The sequence below is a fragment of the Terrapene carolina genome, unplaced genomic scaffold, assembly GCF_002925995.2.
Source record: "Terrapene carolina triunguis isolate 2854851 unplaced genomic scaffold, T_m_triunguis-2.0 Scaffold66, whole genome shotgun sequence".
Classification (NCBI taxonomy): domain Eukaryota; kingdom Metazoa; phylum Chordata; order Testudines; family Emydidae; genus Terrapene; species Terrapene triunguis.
In genome coordinates, this window is record NW_020664417.1 from 28,463,719 (window position 1) to 28,483,797 (window position 20,079).

At 37.7% G+C, this 20,079-nt stretch overlaps 1 protein-coding gene across 2 annotated transcripts in view; it reads right to left on the reverse strand.

The window, feature by feature from the left end:
• The window catches only part of FSTL5 (follistatin like 5), a 529,446-nt gene that overhangs the window by 53,214 nt on the left and 456,153 nt on the right, over positions 1-20,079 (reverse strand). For both annotated transcript variants that reach the window (XM_024211556.2, XM_024211555.2), the window contains 3 exons: positions 16,738-16,856; positions 9,753-9,902; positions 2,277-2,384 (listed from right to left, as the gene is read on the reverse strand). In XM_024211556.2, the coding sequence (XP_024067324.2) occupies positions 2,277-2,384; positions 9,753-9,902; positions 16,738-16,856 (377 nt within the window). The remainder of the gene's footprint in view (positions 1-2,276; positions 2,385-9,752; positions 9,903-16,737; positions 16,857-20,079) is intronic.

A 20,079-nucleotide genomic window follows, 5' to 3' on the forward strand; every position in this document is an offset into this window, starting at 1 on the left:
AGGCTACTCTCACTCTGTCACAGGCCCATATATTCCATCTAAATTAGTACAACAACCGTCATGCTTACCTTTTAGTCTAGTATAGTTTTCTTAGGCCAAGGTCAAGACCAAGATTTTTTTTAAATGAGTGCCTGAAATCAAACTGCTGAATCCACAATGGGGCATCTAAATTAAAGGGCCAGATTTTCAAAATGTGTATCCAGTAGTTCCCCCTGAAAACCACCCCACTTGCTTAGGTGCCTAAATATGAATTTAGAAGCCTCAGTTTAGGCACTCATTTTTTTAAAAAAAAAATTGGCCTTAATCTTTATACAGCAAAAAAGAGGATGTAAGGGGGAAGATTCTGTAAAGCAGTAAGAAAGGAAAAGGTAAAATGAAATAGCCAAGTACCCTGAAATTATAGTAGAAAAATGTCAGGTAGAGCAGGAGATTACCAAATGATATTGTTTTAAATAGAAGTAGAAAAGAGTATAAAAAATAAAAAATTAAGTACAACTGTTGAAATGTATTTTTTAAATTGCTCTCTAGTGTCTATACTTAGATTTGCACATGCTCACAAACATTGTAAAAGTGAAACTATTTATTCTTTTATTTCCAAAAAAAGTTCACATTATGGGTTTTTGTTATCTGGCCCACATCTCCATAAAGCCCACTTAATTTTACTGAAATGCAGTTTAGTAATGCTACATCTAGGTAGCAGATCAACATGCTTAAAATCCACTGAATGCTCCAACTAGACATACAGTCACAGTTAGTAGCAACACATACAGTCTACATTCAAAAGATAGTTTACAAGAATAGCATGTTTTGTAGCTGCCTGTGTCCCACTGCTATTATCAATTCAGTAGAATCACCCCTTTAGAAACCTTCAATAAACAAATTCACCGGTTATCTGAATTATTTTCAGGTAGTTCACTTTATCACCATTGTTGAGATTATTAATATTATATTTAAAGGAAGACACACAAAATGTTGTGATTAAGCAGATTGTCAGGTTTCCATATAATTTAATAATTTTGGAACTAAATACTGTTTCCATGTAATTTTTATTTGCTGAATGAAAAAGTATTCCCAGTGAAAAACGAATCTGGGCATACAATGAAAACGGTCTTCCCCAACACCATTCTGTTTAAATGTCTTAGTTTCAATATTAAAAAAAAAAACCCCACATAAACCAAATATTTTAGCTCTATTTTTCTTCTCTTGACTAGTGTCTTCCATTCTTTGTGCTCAATTTTGAGAGATGCTGAGTTCTTTTTGGGAGGTGATGAACCTTCTAGACTCCCAGTGATGTCAGTGACCGTTCAAGATTCTCCGCACCCGACATGATCAAACTCTATATTTGCTATTTTGTTATGCACGCAAGTATCCTCCCAGGATATGCTGAGCCCATCAAGGCCCTGACGGTGGAAAGCATCCTTATTCAGGACATTAAACATTTGCTTAAATGCTGTCCTGAACAGGGATGGACATATATAAGGGCTTACGTGCTTAGCTGAATCAGGTCCCAAATTTATGACCTAAAAATCTGGAACCCAGGTCTCTAGATGGTGAAATGCCAGGACATGAATCTGCCACCAACATGTTGTTAGCATTGCTAAGGCTGCTGGTACTGCTGTTTCTGGAGCTTGTGTGTATTCTGCACCAGCAGAGAGTGTAGTTTGTTGATTCAGCAGACCTCAAAGTTACTCAAAGAAAGATCACAGGCTTGGTTTGGTTGTGACGGCTTGGCCAGGTTTATTGTCAGCAAAGCGCTGTGCTAGCACCCTGTCCAATGGGTCATAGGGACACTAACACATGCATCCCCGTGACAAGGTACCGGATCAATCAACAGTGTTCTCCACCAGCCATTATGAAGACATCTCTCCTTCCACTCCCTTTTTATACATTGATACAAACAAGTTATATATTACATTCCGTATGTTGTTACCACCTTTGTACTTCGTAGTTCATACAAAACATCCTCATCCATTATCCTGTCATCCCATCCTTATCTTTACAGGAGGTCTGTGGTTTCCTGTACCACCTTCTTAGGAATTTGTTTACCTACTTAGTTGAGCACTCTGTGTGTTCCTATACCATTCTCTCAGGTCAGGGACATGCTTACTTAGTTAGCTGATACCTAGTGTCACTATTCTGACAAGGCCTGCTTTGGTTCACAGCCATTCTTTAGTTCATACTTTAAGCCTAGGGCTCCAGCAAGGCCTGCATTACCCACTGACATTTGTTAAGCTTGAGTATTAGCATTACTGCAAAGATTCACAAAGTATACTGACCTGTAATGTCGGTGAATTCTTCTCCATGTTTCCCCAGCTGAGCACCCATACCTGATCATGTGATTTGTCATAGTGTAGTTTCACTGGAACAGGGTCTGTGCTTACTGCCTATAGTGTAAAAAAGTAGAAATAATCAATCAATCTCTTTTTGATTTCAGAAGAGAAAAATAAAACAATAGAATAATACAAGAAATTATGACTGAATGAGATCTTCCAGATGCCATAAGACCACATATAAAAATCAGGCTGCCAATTGTTGAAGCAGGTCTCTGATTAATTTGAAGCTACTGTACTTCTGCTTAAATAGTCATCTTTGTTCATTATTTGCACAACGAGACAGAGATATATGTTCACTCAGCATCTGACTGTATACTATGCTGGAGCTACAAAGAAGCTCAAGAAAAAAGTGGTAAGTCAGCCAAATGTTTATTTAACCTCCTTACCACATTGTATATAACACTTAATGAACATGGGTAAGACTTTTTACAGGACATTGAAAAGGGAAGGGCATTTTGATAATGTATCTCACTAAAAATTTTGCATTTCTCTCGAGTTGTAGATTAAAGTTTGAAAAATCCCCCTACCAATTTCAGAGCTTAAAACAGCAGGCACATTTCTTTCCTAGCTGGATTACTAAAATGACAAGGCCACCATTAATAAGGAAACAGTTTGTATAGTATTGTGTATAAATTAATACTTTTATTAGTCAGTCAACATTTGTTAATGGTTGATATTTAATTTACTAAACTTGAAAGAAATGACTGCCACAAAAATGTTCCTATTCTACCTAATTGGGTGCTTCTGCTACAGATCAATACTACTTTTGTTTTTAAATTAATTGAATTTCATATTTTGATATTTTTGTATTTTTACAAAATACACTCAGTAGAACATCTCACCAACCCTTAAGAGTATTTACAATAGAGGCAGAATTGTCAAAAGTAGGTAACACTTGCCTTCTTTTATTCAGAGTGAAAATCTTATTTCACTATATAAAATGTTCTTAATTGGATGGGGCAATTTTGGTTCTGGGGTATTTGTGGGGAAACTATGTGGGTGGGTGAAAGATTCTAGCTACATTTTTGGCAGCTCTGACTTTTCAATTTGATTAAAACTACTATGTGGCATCATATGCAATGAGACCCCAGAAGAGGCTTGGAGCCCATCTTCAAAAAGAGAAGATAAGAGAGCTAGCCTCAAAAGCAAGCAATCTATATTTTATACTTTTGAGGTCATATAGGGTACATCTACACAGCAATCAAAGATGTGATTGCAGTTCAGGAAGGCATACCTGCATTAGCTTTAATCTAGCTAGCATGGTTGAAAGTAGCAGTGAAGATACAGCATCATGAACCTTGGACCAGGCTACAGTTTCAGGTGCGACTGTACGGTTTGTGCTAAGGCCTGTATTTCCACGTCTTCACTGCTATTTTTAGCCATGCTAGCTAGATTAACGCTACTGTGAATATGCCTACCCAAGCTACAGTCACATCTTTGATTGCAGTGTAGACACATCCGTAGTGTGAGATCTTCATTATGATATTACAACAGCAACCTCACTAAGTTGGGAAAAAAATGTGTCAGGATGCAATGTCATTTCAAGGCTGTGGAACATGTACAAAAGTGTATAGGACTGACTCAAATAAAATGTATTCATGCTAGTTCAGAATTCCACCAGAACTGTTCATATAACCTTAATAAAATACAGAACTATTTAAACATTTAAACTCATTGCAAAGCTAGAGAGAAATTGGGAATATAGAAAAAGTAGACTTTTTCCTCCCAGTAATTGTAATAATTCACTAAGGCCTGGATTCACAGACTTAGGTACTGCCACTTCAGGTGCCTAAATACCAGAATCAGGCCACAGTGGCCTCTGCTCAGCTGCCCCCAAGTCCTATAGGGGTACAGCATCACCATGGTTAAGTTTCTTTGTGAATCTAGCCCCAAATCAATAAATCTGGAGTAATTCTGTTGATATCAACACAGTTATACCAGTATGAGATCAGAATTTTGGGTCCAGTAACATTCCCTACTTTTTGGGGGAAGGGATAGCTCAGTGGTTTGAGCATTGGCGAGCTAAATCCATGGTTGTGAGCTCAATCCTTGAGGGGGCCGTTTAGGGATCTGGGGCAAAAATCTGTCAGGGACAGTACTTGGTCCTACTGTGAAAGCAGGGGACTAGACTGAATGACTTTTCAAGGTCCCTTCCAGTTCTATGAGATAGGTATATATCTCCATATAATAAAAATTTTGAAGACTTGTGATCAAGTCCTAGTAATCACAGAGTTCAATAGGTTAATTCAGTATAACTAATTTGAGTTCTGTGCCTCTTCAGCCCAACCAATTCTTTTAGGTATTTGCATGTTCTTCTTTCCTTTCTTGGAAATGGCTTGTTAACAAAATCACACAGCTGAGAACATATCTGAAGACTTTGTAAGTGGAGGACAACAGAGCATTTGATTAAGTGACACATTGTATTATAAGTGAAGTAAAACAACTGTAGGGATAATTTTCCTATTTTGGTCATTACAGTAGAAAAAATAACATGTGGCACTCTGTTTTTTGGTCTTGCCATTATGGAACTGTAAAGCACAGCTTGTTTATCAGTTTGTCAAGGAGAGTACCAGCTGGCTAATTAAGTGAACCTAATTTAAACTAATGATGTCGATCCTCAAGATAATGCACTAATGGCTGGATGAGACTGCAGATGATACTTAACTGTACTCCTGAGGTCTCAGAACAAGCCTCTGCTGCTAAGCAGAACTTGGTTTCCCTTTTGAACACACACAATGAAGCCAGTTGTTTACTAGCTCTCTTTTTTGAGCCGCAAGATAACCCCTGTAAAAAGTCATTCACAGTTTATAAAACTTTTAGAGTACTGTTGAGTTAAGCTACTTACTGTCTAAAACAATAGCTAAACTGCTGTACTATTTAATTTGCCTCAAAATTCCATTTAGCTTCTTCAAAGGAAAGGTCTAAATGACAAATATTTATGATTACACATGAATGATTCCATTTCTTCCCTCTTGGTAATGCCTCAAATTCCCAATCCTAATCCCCATTGTGCCAGACATAGCACAAACACAGAAGGCAATCACTGCCCTAAAGATTTGTTTAAGGCCCATATCCTGCAGATACTTAATTTTATGCATGTGAATAGTCCAACTAAAGTCAAAGGGATCATTCGTGCTTAAAGTTAAGCATGTGCTTGTTTGCAATAACCATTTGTAACCCAGAACATTCAACATAGGATCGGTCATCTCATCTTCACTATTTATTTTCATATACATATATTTCCCTAAAAAATACATCATCTTAGAACCAAATTCTCTCAAGCGTGCCTCTACATTTATTCCTTTACTGTCATTTTTTATCAAATAAATAAATAACTAACGCCAGTTAGAAAAAGTTCAGCCCAAACAAAATCACCACAGAAATTAAAAGGACAATAAATGAATGAAGCAAAATAAGAGATAAAATTTAGATAGGAAAAACCAGAACTCTGCAGCATAAAAGTTTGCACAAAACATGAAAAATTGATTTTAGTGACTTAGAGTTTCTTCACTTTAGAAACTTGATAGATTTCTTCATTATTGAATCCATGCCTCTCTGTTTCCCCCACTTTTGATCCTGACAAGAACACTTTTTGCATGTCTGAAAACTCAATTTTGAAAAGCAGATATAAGAACATAAGAATGGCCATACTGGGTCAGACCAAAGGTCCATCTAGCCCAGTATCCTGTCTTCCGACAGTGGCCAATGCCAGGTGCCCCAAAGGGAATGAACAGAACAGATAATCATCCCTCTTGCTAGCCAATGGGCGACAGCGAGCCCAGGAAGAGGAGGTACTACCTGCATTCCTCCTGCTTGCACTCACCCCACTTTTACCCTCAGAGTCTGTTCCCTTCCCAGCAGGTCCAATCAAGTCTTTAACCCACCGAGCCAGGTGGACTCTATTTTAGGAGGTATGACCTTATTTATAAGGTTTATAAGGAGACAGGTTTTTTAGATTTTACCTTAGTTACTTACAAAGAAGGCTATCTATTAAGAAGCAGCTGAACAAATAGCTTATTATTATATTTTCCAAGAAACTTTAACTTTTTGCAATTTCCTGTGCTAGGAAATTGTACTCATATGAACAACAGAAATAAATACTTTTCGAACAACTGACATGAGTAAGAAGTTAAACTCCCCTTTCACTCCATTTTAAAGTATATATTTATAGACCTAACTTAAAGGGAAAGAAAAAATTACTAGTGCTTAGGGGGGAAAAAAGGTGGGGAGGTGAAAGCAGATGTCTTATTAAAAGATAAGGAGAACAGGACTGTTTCTGCGGTAATACCAGCAATGCTGAGCAAAGTATTTCTTGTACTATGTGTAGAAACTTTTTACGGACTTTTTTTTCTTCTCTACTTAAACACTTGCAGACTTTTCAGGTTGCTGTCAAGCTATATATTTTAAGTATGTGCATGGTTAACAGCAACCACTCATATGAGGCAAGTCCCATGGTATTTTTGTAGTGATTGCCTAAGTATATCCCATGTGCAGGAAAGCTAGTTGAGCTCGGAAGAAGCTCTATTCAATCACTTAAATAGAGAGGCTGCTTTTCACTTAATTTCTCTAGTCCAACAGATATTCTTAGCCCTATTATCTGACTTCCTATAACACCTCTGAGGACTATCTTATATTTATATTTGTCTGAATTAAGTATTTTCAAGTTTATTGGGGGAAAATGCATTTCTTTCACTAATATAAGTCGCCTTGTACTATTAAGACTGAGGCTTATATTCCTGGGCAAAAGCCACCTCTGTAGTTCCCCAAGTTATTGTCCAGCAGTATTATCATTTGATATTTTGCTTGATAAAAATATATCTCAGTTTCATAATAGGAATTTTCCTTGATATTCAAATATTTCTTGTGCAAAACCTTAGATTTTTCTGGGGAAGTCATCCTTGCACTGGCAGTAGGGTCAGCCTGGACTGGTGGGAGGTGGCTTGTGCCTTCCATATTAAGGGGATGTCTTAGTCCCTGGTGCAGACCAGGGTAGCTCTGTTCCCCATCCACAATCTTCTTCCTCCCCCAGCACTGGGAACTCTTGCAGGGGAACACAGAGTGGGCTCCAGAAGAAGGCCTTTGTTGTTGTTTTTAATTTAGGTTAGTTTAACGATGTATTCCATTGCATTTTATGAAGACAGAAAGATAATTTTAAAAACAAGTAATTAGAATGATTTATACCTCAAGTTAAAAACTTCGGATGTATTTGCATATTTTTGTTAGAATCCTAAAGTGCTATTAAAATCAAATGTATATATTGTTAAAAAGCATGTGCTATGCATGAGCATTACATCATGTTACACAGAATCTTGTAGACATTATAAACACTGTGTGATTGCAATTTGAATGAGAACATGCACTGTGGTATAAGAAACCCTCACATTGAAATAATTGCCTTTTTTTCTGAGGATGACAGCTGAATTGTTAACAAGTTATTAGGCTTATTCATGAACTGGATTCATAGATGCTTGCAATAGAGTTAAATTTATTTTAGAAAGTGCAGAGCTCTACTTTTAAAATAAGTTTAAAGATGATTCTACATGTTCTGAAATGGACAGTAATTAGAAAACTTCTTTGCTGGGAAAAGACTGTTGACAGTTCCAAACTGAATGCCTGTAATTGGTTGACCTGTGTTGCAGCTGGAAACAAAGTAAAGCTAATTTTCTTGGTCAGATGCCAACAGTCAGAAAGACTGTATGGTATAATATATTCCACTGTATATAATCTTTGGATTAAAAATGAAAAACGGCATATAATGTCTTTGTGGAGGTATTAAACAAATTGAACTAAGAGGAAAAGGAGTTCTATTGCAACTGTGCCTTTTGTAAATTTGATCTGTCTTGTTATGAACTGTAAACACATGAGAGTTTACAACAAGTAACCACTTCATATTTTGGAGACATTGTAAAGCTTATTCTATTATTCTCCATGCATATTTTTATATTTGAGCATCCCATGTAGCTGGTGATAGAGGGCCTGATCCTGCTGCCATTAACGTTAATGATAAAGTTTCTACAGAGTTCAAATGGGGCAAGATCAGGACCACAGTGCTCAGTCTTGTAGTCCTTACTTATATGAATCCTCATCTTGATTGACTTAAATGGGAGGACTCACATGAGTAAGGACTACTGGGTTATTGACATCAGTATGACTGTGCATGTGAGTAATGTCACCAGAACTGAGCCTATAGTAAGATTTTACACGGCCTTGTTAACAAATCAAAACTGCAAACCATGGAGCAATTGGGAGGGATTTTCACCTCTGTTAGGACCTTTCTGTGGAAGCATAAAAGAGCCTGAGGAGCTCTTGATCCAAATGGAGAACACAGGTTGCCATAACTTAAGAAGCACCCCAGGGTTGTCAAAGTCATGTTGGGTGCCTCCCTACCTCTCTAGCAGCCGAGAATTGAGAGGACAGAAAGATGGCTTAAAGTCACCTTGAGCTTCACTCTCCGAGCTGTGGAATTTTGTGCTCTTGCAATGCCGACAGACCTTGGTTGTCGGCAGGCAGGATCGAACTGGGGACACCTGGAGCTTAAAGCATGAGCCTCTACTGCATGAACTAAAAGCCAACTGGCTGTTAAGTAAGGCTGTAGAGCAGACTCATTAATTGCTCTCTAAGTGGGACAGAACATCACACCCAGGAGGTCTGAGAGTTACATACTTCCCCTAGATGCGGAAGCGTAACCCAAGCTTCAGAGACTTCCCAGATGAAATCCTGGACGAGCCCCCATTTGTAACACTGACAGACCCCGGTCGTCGAAAGCCAGGATTGAAGTGGGGACCTCTAAAGCTTAGTGCATGAGCCTCTACCACATGAGCTAAAAGCCAACTGGCTGTTAGTTAAGGCCGTTAGCAGGCTCATTAATTGCTCTCTACGTGGTCTCCGTGCCACTAGATGCGAAAGAACACCACACCTAGGTGATGTGTGGGTTACACTGTGTTTAAGAGGCACAGCATAGAACCTAACACGTAGCATCTTGAATGTCTGTATATAGGGACTATAACAACATCTAAAATAGATACTATTTTTTAATTGAAAAATTTTAAAAAATCATTTTCTTATGGAGCACCCTTTAAATAGTATATTAAAATATTTTTAATGTACTTATGTTTCTAAAGGTCTTTTCAGTTAGTTTCTCCCTGGCTAACTCTCTATATTCAGGGGAAAGGTGAAAGTGACTAAACACAAACTGCTGTCAAATACACAAAGTAAACAAATTGGCGGGGGGGAAGTGTTCATTAATTACTTTCAGTGTAAGTAATGTTTGGTGTGAATTGTAATAACAATATGTTGAATTGTTTTCAGACATAAGATGTAATTGTCAGGTTAACTATGTCCCTTAAAAGCATATAGAGAAGCAGAGATGGAGATGTTGCATCCAGACTTGTCATTAATTGTAAAGTTAGAAATAAGTACCTGCACAACTTTTTGGGATTGTACATCAACAATAAGCACTCTGTCCAAAGTAGGCTGAGTTACGTAAATGAACTTGTCTTTGATATTAACAGCAGATGCCCACACACACCTCTGAACAGTATCTCTTTCAGCTTTGGGACAAACTTCATCCTATAATGCAAGAGAAACAAATAAGAGAGAAATGAAAATCAAAACAATAAACTCAAGCAATGCAAAGACTGGTCACAATTACTGTTTGTATCATGTTTCCTCCTGGATCAAACACAAGGGATATTGTATTTCATACAAGGAATTTTTTTAAAAAAGGTTAGGGTATAGACTATTCCAGGAGTTTATCATCTTAGTGTCAAAACCAATATGGACAAACACTTTTAAGTCAGAATTTTTTTCAAAGTCTCATGGGTGAAATCCTGAACCCATTGAAGTTAATAGCAAAAATTTCCATTGAATTTGAAGCCTTAGGAAGAACTTGAAAAATATTCTGTTTAGAGATGTATGTCAAGGTTGTTCTCCCTCCACCCCCTTTATTTCTCCAACTTTTACTACTTGGGACAGTTTGATCAAAGCAACATTTTTGTCTCCTTATGAATTCACCTGCTGCTTATTTCTCATCCACAGTCCTCTATTGGATATATCATAACTAGTTGCTGTAGAAATGATTATAATGTGTCAGGGGATGATGATTTCAAATGGGAAATAAGCAGCAAGAATCAATGAGCTCTTAAATAAGAATTTTGTTTCCAAGCATAGGGCTCCTTTGAAAAGAGTAAAGGGAAAAAAAAATACTATGCCATAACAGTAGAACTGGTACTAAACAGTACGTTTATCATGACATGAGCTATGCTTTAAAGCTAACTTTTCTATAGCATCAGTATTTTTGATCATTGTTCCTCTGATAGACACAGACAGGATCTTCACATGTCAAAGTGATAAATAAATAAATTTCCAATCCCAAGAGACAGACCTACTTGTATAGAAAGTCACTAACAACCACTGGTTTCTCTATGGTTCTTAAATCTCAAGGGATGGGGGATTCTGAAGAAATCACATTGATAGGGAAGAGGGCATGCATTCAGTACCATGAGATAGTACATAAAAAAGACATGCCCTTTAAAGGAACGTGAATGCTGAATAAAATTCCCTTGGCACTGGCTATAAAATTGTGCTAGTTCAGGGATCGGCAACCTTTGGCACGCGGCCCGTCAGGGAAATCTGCTGGCGGGCTGGGACGGTTTGTTTACCCGCAGCGTCCACACGTTCAGCCGATTGCAGCTCCCACTGGCCGCGGTTCGCCATTCCAGGTCAATGGGGGCTGCGGGAAGCGGCAGCTAGCACATCCCTCGACCCGTGCCGCTTCAACGTTCAATAATATCAATGTTCAAGATAAAAACTGGTGTTTACTAGCAAAAGCTTCTGCATATTCATGGAACAAGATTGGCCAGGGTTTCATATGAGGTTTATATGAAGGAGTTTGGAGACGGAATGGAGTAAGTAGGGAGAAGCTGGTAGGAAGTAGAGGAAACCACTTATGCACATGCTTAAATTTAAGCACCTGCTTAAGTGCTTTTCTGAATTGGGGCCCAGAATATTCACTGGAGTGTCCCTATCTACACACTGGTGATTTCAGGTGTGTATTTTGAATCCTGGTTCCTGTGATGGGGATCCATTCAATTACATTATTTGTTTTTCTTCTCTATGACTTCAGAGAGTATCCTATGTGTGAGTGCATAGAGCAAGCTATTTGAGAATTTAAAAATGAATCTCTATGTGAAAATGAAGTAAAACATGAGACCCATGAAACAAATTTCAAGTGCTAATATTTTTTAAATTAGCAATTGTGTGAAACTAAACTGGAGATATGGAATATTCAGAATTTTTCTCTCTCCTATTCGATGTCACACACACAAAATGTAAAACAAATGCTGTCTCAAATAATAAATTAGAGAGGTGGACAAATTAAAGTTTATAATTAAACTCCCAATGCAAATGCAACCATGGAGTCACTATAGTGGCTTTATGATTTATTTATTTTTTGAATTCCACAATATGCTTGCAGACCCTTGCTCTCCTCAAAACATCCTTTACAAAAATATGTTGAAAGTTTAAAATCAATAGTATAAAAACACTACAATCCCCAAACTCTCTTATCTAAAATATGGTTTTGTTTCCTCACATGAATCAGTTTCCCACTTGCTTCCCCACTTACTCAATCCCCCATTTATCTGGCATTCTAGAGGTTCCATAATTATTTGGGATAAATGGAGCTGAAATTTTGCCTTTTAAAGAGGTAAAAAATTATGTGAGGAGGCTGAATTTGGAGTCCTCTTTAAAACTATACTCTCTACTATTAAGATTCCATATTAATTTCCCTAGTGGTTGGGTAATTGGATAAAATAATTTTTCCTTAAAGTATAGGTATAAATGTACTATTTTCTCTTTTTAATTAAAAAGTAAGCAATTTACCTTTTTTCTAATTCAGCCTTTGTACAAGACAAGCAAACATCGGATAAAAGGCAATGGAAAAAGTCAGTTTATTTAATTCTTTTCACCACATTTCCCTAATCAGAAAATGACTCATCCTAAATCAAACCAAAGGATGGTGGAAAATAATTCCTTGGAAGTACTGTAAAGAATGTTTGAAGAAGTTGGGGCAACAAAACATTCTAAAGAGAAATCATTTGTTTGTGGACAAATTTTACTTTAATCCAAATCAATACAATAATTCCATTGTCCAGCTACACCAAAAAGAGGACAGAAGACACTTAATATGGTTTTAATCAGGCCACAACTTTATTATTAGATGTATGGCATTACCCAGCAGTTAAAAGTATACAGTACATGTTCATTCAATATCTACCGGGAGGGCTTTCACGAGCCCCCCTCTTTTTCCATCCAGGTACCCCAGCCCACCCATAGTTGGGACCTTACCAAGCCCCCCCCCAAAAAAAATGAGGATTAAGGTGGGTTATAAGAAAAGGGGTGACTCCCTGCCGTAGCAATCATAGGAGCCCAGAACTCCCCAAACCCCTTCCACTCTTTTAAAAAACACCTCCTTTTAAAGTCCTTTACCAAGCCATTTATCTGGTCACTGTATCCCTTCCCTATGGAGTACCTGCACCAGACATCTGCTCCACAATTGCATCATGAGTTGCAACATCATAGCCTAACTCACCATAACAAAGCCCCCCTGAAACTACTGTGGGGAAGGCAAAAAAAAAAAAGTAACACTCCACCCTTGGCCAATTTGATGGTAAGGGAAAAATTCCTTCCCTAGGAAGGGGCAACTAGTGATGCCCACAACAGGTCCTGAGTCCTGACCAACCCTGGTATTTTGCTACATCCAAGGATGGAGAGGACAGGTGATGCTCTGTCTGGTCCAGGAGCAAGGGACTTGTTCTGCCGGGTTTGCCCCTTTCTAACTCCCCAGCCCTTCCAGTCCCTGGAGATGAGTCAGCATTGCCACATTGACCCACTCTGCCTTTGGCAACAGCTTCTGAGCCCCTCTTCCCCCATCCAACCCGTAAATCGCTATTCCCTCTGGCAAGCTGGACAACAGCCTCCGCACACACTTAAAGGTGCAGTGCGTTCAATTGTATGTCATGGGCTTTGAATCAAGCCGTTTAAACACTGATTTGATAATCTGATGAACCCTTATTACATAATTGTAATTGATAATCTCAAAAAACCCTCCTTCTACTGGTTAAGGTTTAAGTTTTCAACACAAACAATTTTCCATAAAAAAAAGTGTTGGGACAAGATTCCAGTCTGAAATCAGGGTGAGCACCCCACACATCTCACAAAGAGTACAACTGCCTTTTTGCATGTTGACCCAGTCGGGGATTTTTCAAAGTATACAGTGAAATATAGCTTCCCTTTCATAATTTAGTCCTTTGTTTGCTAGTATAATTCAGCGGAGATAGACCAGCAACCTGGAAAAGCGAGAGGAATGTGAATACTGCCACCAGAAAAATTGGCTGGTATCAGGTTGTACAAGATACTGTATATGTTGTTATTATGTGCACTCATTTTAGAAGGACAGGATCCTGGTTTAAAATGTTAAAACTGTAATTTAACAACAACAATTACAACACAATTCCAGGATAAAAAATAGTGTTAAAGAATTTGGTCCCATCTTAACTTTATGCGCTTAAATGCTGTCATGAACTGGTATAATTGTGTAAAGGACAGACAAGGATTGAAATCTTGGCTCCACTGAAGCTAATGGGAGTTTTGCTATTGACTTCAGTGAGCCTGAGTTTTCACCAGCCTCAGGGGAAGGGAGAGGATTTGAGTTTTTTGCTTGTTTTAAGAGTAACTCAATGATTTTCACTCTGCAGGGCAGAAGATCCCCTACACAACGGTAGAATTTTAGGGCTTCTAGGACTTATCACAGCAGACAAAAACACAATCATCAGTATGAACTTTTCAAGGCCAATGAAACCAAAGCCATCTATGAAATATTTTAAGTACTTCATTATTACTCTGAGAATAAGAGAGATCCACTTTCCTCTGGCACAAATGTAATGAAAGGAATCAATACATTCAGAAATTTCTGAATGGAGTGTAGGCTTGTATTTTTCTGGGGGGGAAAACAGAGCAAGTTTGGGATGCCACTGAACCAAATATGGATGCATGCAACCAAACAAGGCTTCAATCCAGCAAAGTACTCAAGCGCATACCTAACTTTGAAGATGTGAGTAGTCCCATTGATTTAAATGTTAAGCACTTGTGTAAATGCTTTGCTGGATTGAGGCTCAACAGAATGAGTGCCAATAAAATCTTAGTATATACTTGGTGGGAAACTACATTTTTCCTCATCAAAATGTAGACATCTAATTTACTGAACAGAGCGTACACAGCTACCAAAGAGCCCTAAATATGAGTTTAAGGAGTGTATGGAGCATTACATCAGAAAGGTGTTTAAAAAAAGAGTAATTCAAGGAACTGTGCATTCGCTTCCACTGAAGGGCTTATATTTAGAAGGCTTTGTAAAAAAAAAAAAAAAAACACTGCATGGTTTCTTGTAGACATATCAAAGAATTAAATAATGGAAATTTATCCATGGTAGGTATATTAAGTGGTGGGGCAAAAATGTATGCATACTATAAAAGTAGATATAACTAAAATCCTACCCAGTAAAGCTCTCTGGCAAAGGAAGCAGGAAGAAAGAATAACTGAGAATGCATGACATGAATCCTTACCAGTCAATAAGCACAAGCTGAAAGTTGATGAAATCTGACACTACACCAAAATTGAATTTTTATTTAGAGCAAACCCAGAGCTTTTTCCAAAGAGGTATGGGAAAGATAACAACGGACGCCTTTGCAGAGTGTATCTAAAGTTCCTGCTGAATGAGTTATTTTGAGTAGCACACAGCTGCAGTCTTGATATTAAGAGTGTATATAGGGAATTCTGTTAAATCCATGCTTCAATCCTTCTTCTAGGAAGAAAATAATCGCAGTGGACTTCTGTTTGTCCTATTACACTCCAGAATCTTTCACTGAAAATCAAACCCTTTTTCTTGGACAGGGAAGTGAAGAGTAGTTTAACAAGTATTTGTAAAAACAAAAACAAACAACAATAAAACAAAAGAAAACACACACACCAAGGTGTCTGAATACTCTCATGTTTCCTTCTGCAAGAAAAAGTCCCCACTAACCTGCCTATTCAAGGGAAGAAAAAGTCAGTCTTCTGATGTACATGCAGCACTATCATTGACGTTAATGGAGGTGACCCACACATTCAAGGGCAAAATCTACTGCCCCCCCTTTTTAAATATGTATCCATGTGCTACCTTATAATTTTATACATAAACCAAGATACATTCTACAGAGACACCAAGTTTGTTCCTATTTAAAGAAAAGAGTCACTCTCTAACATTTCCTTAGCTTAATTAGAATGTTATTTTGGAAATGGAAAGCTACAAAAAAGAAATAAGATTTTTTTTCATTAAACTTACTTATCCATATCATTAATCATTTTGAAGATCATTAAATTCTTAAACAAAGCACAGGATACATTTAAAATATACTATTCTCATTTTCACTTTAACCCAATACAATTTTCAGAGATTTCTTCAATAATCAGTTTTTGAATTAACCATCCATGAAGAAAGGTCTTTGGCTTATTTTTGGCTGTCAACCTAATTTAACTTAAGCAGCACAAATCAAGGCATGATTAGCTGCCGAAAGCATAATTATTCACAGTAAAAATATATCTTGCTGTTGTGTATTGCATACTATGACTTCTCTAATGACAGCTGAAGAGGCAAATTCCATAGAGACAGTTCTGTTTTTTTTGTTTTTTTCTTTACTTAAATGTACTTTTGGTAATTGGAAAACATTGCATGGGGGATTGCTCATGGATTGTTAGACTGAGGTTTTCATCTAAAGCTCCATCAGTCAAATCCAGTCCAGATGTGCAGTGAGAAAGAGTTATTACTGTTTGAAGGCTTTATAATAGACTATACAAAATGAGTTAATTTAGATACGAGCACACAAGTGCTCCTATCAGAAGTGCCCATCACCCCAGTTAATAAGGGAATGAGTGGACGTGGAGACTAAACTACTGTTTACAGAGTGCTTTACAAACATACGCAAAAATTGAACACAGAGAAGTGGATGAAACTGGGTACAACACCATTCATTGCAAAGAGATGCAACTGCTTACACCATAGTAAGAGATTCTCTTTTGGTGTCAACTGTCTCCATTGACTATGACAATTTACACCAGCAGAGGTCTCTGATCTCCGGAGCTGACAATCTAATTTAGACAAATAAAATAAAATGGGGAACAATAAAAACAGTTCAGCATTGAGGCACATTGGTTTGTAGCAATTACCTGCTCCAATGGACATGTAGAAAACTTCACTTTCCATGGTCATCATCCTGGCACATTTGACCAGCATTAAATTGACATTTTTCTTTTAAAAGAATAGAATCACTGAGAAATAAAAACCCTATAAATAAATTTATAAAATACTTGCCTGAAACCCAAGGAGTTTTTCACTGGGCTTAATATGTCTCTGAAATTCACATTCTACGGGTTGTATCACTTTGATTCCATCTTCATAAAACACATAGAACATGTTCCCAATTCCCAGACCTTAGGAACAAAAACACATCTAAATGAACAAAATTAGACCCTAAAAAAACAACAACAAAAAATATACAACCAACTCATCCTTTTGAACACAAGCCCTCACCATATCACTGCACCATATCACTGGCATGTAATCAATTTAATAATGTGCATGATGTTAATAAAGCTAATCCTATGGGATCTTTTATTGTTTAGCTAAAACAAAAAAACTGATATTATTCAGGATTTCACATTCTCCCCCCCTCCTCCGCCCCATGAGTAAGCCAGTGGGCTTCATGAACACAGACTTGGAATTAATGAGGAGTCCTTGTGGCACCTTAGAGACTAACAAATTTATTTGGGCATAAGCTTTTGTGGGCTAGAGCCCACTTCATCAGATGCATGAAGTGAAAAATACAGGAGCAGGTATAAATACATGAAAGGGTGGGGGTTGCTTTACCAAGTGTGCGGTCAATCTAGCGAGATAAATCAATTAAAACCAGGATACCAAGGGAGGAAAAATAGCTTCATTAATGAAAATGATCATGTAAATTATTATTTTTTTACTTTGGGATCAAATGAAAATAAATTCCACATATTTTTCACTTATCCTTTTCTGAGGGATGAGTTCAAATAATTTCTATAAAACGTTAACAAATGTCCTGATTTTTAGTTATTCATTATTATATATCACATTTCTTTCAGTACTACGAAGAAGATATTCTCTATTACATTTTACTGGGAAGTCATGGTGGAGGAAGAGGAGGCCTACTTTAATGCTAATTTGAACAAACACAAATGTTTATCCACTGTATAATTATAGAAATGTAGGTCTGGATGGGACCGTGAGAAGTCATCTAGTCCAGCACCCTGTGCTGAGACAGGACCAAGTATACCGAGACCATTCCTGACAGATGTTTGTCTAACTTGTTCTTAAAAATCTCCAGTATCAGGGATTCAACAACATCCCCTGGAAACTTATTCCAGTGCTTAACTATACTTATAGTTAGAAAGTTATTCCTAATATCTAACCTAAATCTCCCAGATGCAGATTAACAGTATTACTTGTTGTTCTACCTTTAGTGAACATGGAGAACAACTGATCGCCATCCTTTCTATAAATGTATTAGAAGACTGTTATTAGGTCCCTCCCGCAGTCTTCTTTTTTCAAGGCTAAATGTGCCCAGTTTTACCTTTCCTTCGAAGTCAGGTTTTCTAAATCTTTTTTTTTCATTTTTCTCTGAACTCTGCATTCTTTCCAATTTCTCTACATCTTTTCTAAAGTGTGGCATTCAGAACTGGACACAGTACTCCAGTTGAGGCTTCACCAGTGCCAAGTAGACCCCCTGTGTCTTACATACAACACTCCTCCCCCACGAATTATATTAGCCTTTTTCACAATTGCATCACACTGCTGGCTCATATTCAATTTGTGATCCACTATGACCCCAGATCCTTTTCAGCAGTATTACTGTCTAGCCAGTTATTCCCCCTTCTGTAGTTGTGCATTTTATTTTTCTTTCCTAAGTATAGTACTTGTCTTCATTGAACTTCATTTTGTTGATTTCAGACCAATTTTCTAATTTGTCAAGGTACTTTTGAATTCTATTCCTGTCCTCCAAAATGCTTGCAACCACTCCCAAATTCTTTTTATCCCACAAATTTTGTTAGCATACTCTCCACTCCTTTATCCAAGTCATTAATGAAAATATTGAATTGTACTGGACCCTGGACACACCCTATGGGATTAGATACATTCTCCTAGTTTGACAGTGAACCATGATAACTACTCTAAGTACAATCTTTCAACCAGTTGTTATGGGGGACCATGTGAAAAACCTTACTAAAATTAAGATATATCACGTCTACTGCTCCCCCCTCTCCACTATGACAGTAACCCTGTAAAAAGAAAAGCAAATTAGGTGGTCTGGAATGATTTGGGCTTGACAAATCCAAGTTGGCTATTCCTTATAACCCTATGTAACCACCCTCTAGGAGTTACAAAATGATTGCTTAATAATCTGTTCCACTATCTTTCCAGGTATCGAAGTTAGGCTGATTGTTCTAAAATTCCCCAGGTCCTCTTTGTTCCCCTTTTTAAACATAGATACTATGCCTGCCCTTCTCCAGTTGTCTGGGACCTTACCACATAATTGCTTCAAGGTCCAGATGCATCCATGCTGACCAATAACTACAACTGTGAGAGCTTGTATTAACTGTAGGGTCAATACTCAACTCCATCAAGGCACAGCAGCAATAAGTAAATATCGGACTTAAAGGAAAGGTAAGGATGGTGGGAGTCTTGCAACAGTGTAGAAAGGGAGGAAAGGCATACTTCCTCCTGGTGTTGCCTTTATTGGATGTCTGCTGTCAACTTCCTGCCAACCCCAATACTTTTTAAAGGCATAGGGACTGACCTGACAATAAGAGAACTGCCATTGGCCTGTGAGTGTTTGAGTATAGTCCCCGCTCCACAAATAGAAGTCCTCGGGCCATAAAAGAGTCTGGGACATGTTTACTCTGTTCTCATCAGTCTACACACTGGTACATTATTTTTATTATTAATAACTATTGTTACAGAAGCAATAAAAATGTGGTAGGTACTCTGTAATCACAGAAGATGACAGAGGATCAGGCTTGAAAAGTTTACACTCAACTTATACTCAGAAGACAAAAAAGGGGCCAATAATGTACTCAGTTCTATACAAGACAAGAAATGAGAGAGAAGCCTTTGCTAAAGTTGCAAAATAAGCTTGGAGGGTGATACACATTAGATTCTCAGTCCCCACCAACTGAATCAAGAGCCCTAGTATGTGACTCTCAGTGTGGTCTTGGAAAACTCACTTGAACTCTCTGGGCCAGATTCCCACCTAGTGTACCTTGGCTTAGCTCCACTGAGGTCACTGGATTGGCAGGTTTATATCAGCTGAGGCTCTGGACCCCGTAAAATAGGGATGTTGAAAGAACTAGTTAATATCTGTAAAGCACTTTGGCAGTATAAAGAATATGTGCTAAGTTTTATTTTGTAATTAGGCCATTTCCAAGTCAAATGTTATATTTTGAACTTTGATTTCTATGGAACAGAAAATTCAATCACAAAAAATGTATTTGAGTGCCACCCATCAACACCTACTGTGGCAAAAGAGCACTGTAGTACAGAGTAAAATCTGTGAGAAACTCAGCTACCATGAGTCTTTCATTGAAAGTAATTGGAAAAAAAAAACAACCCTCACATATATGTTTCCCT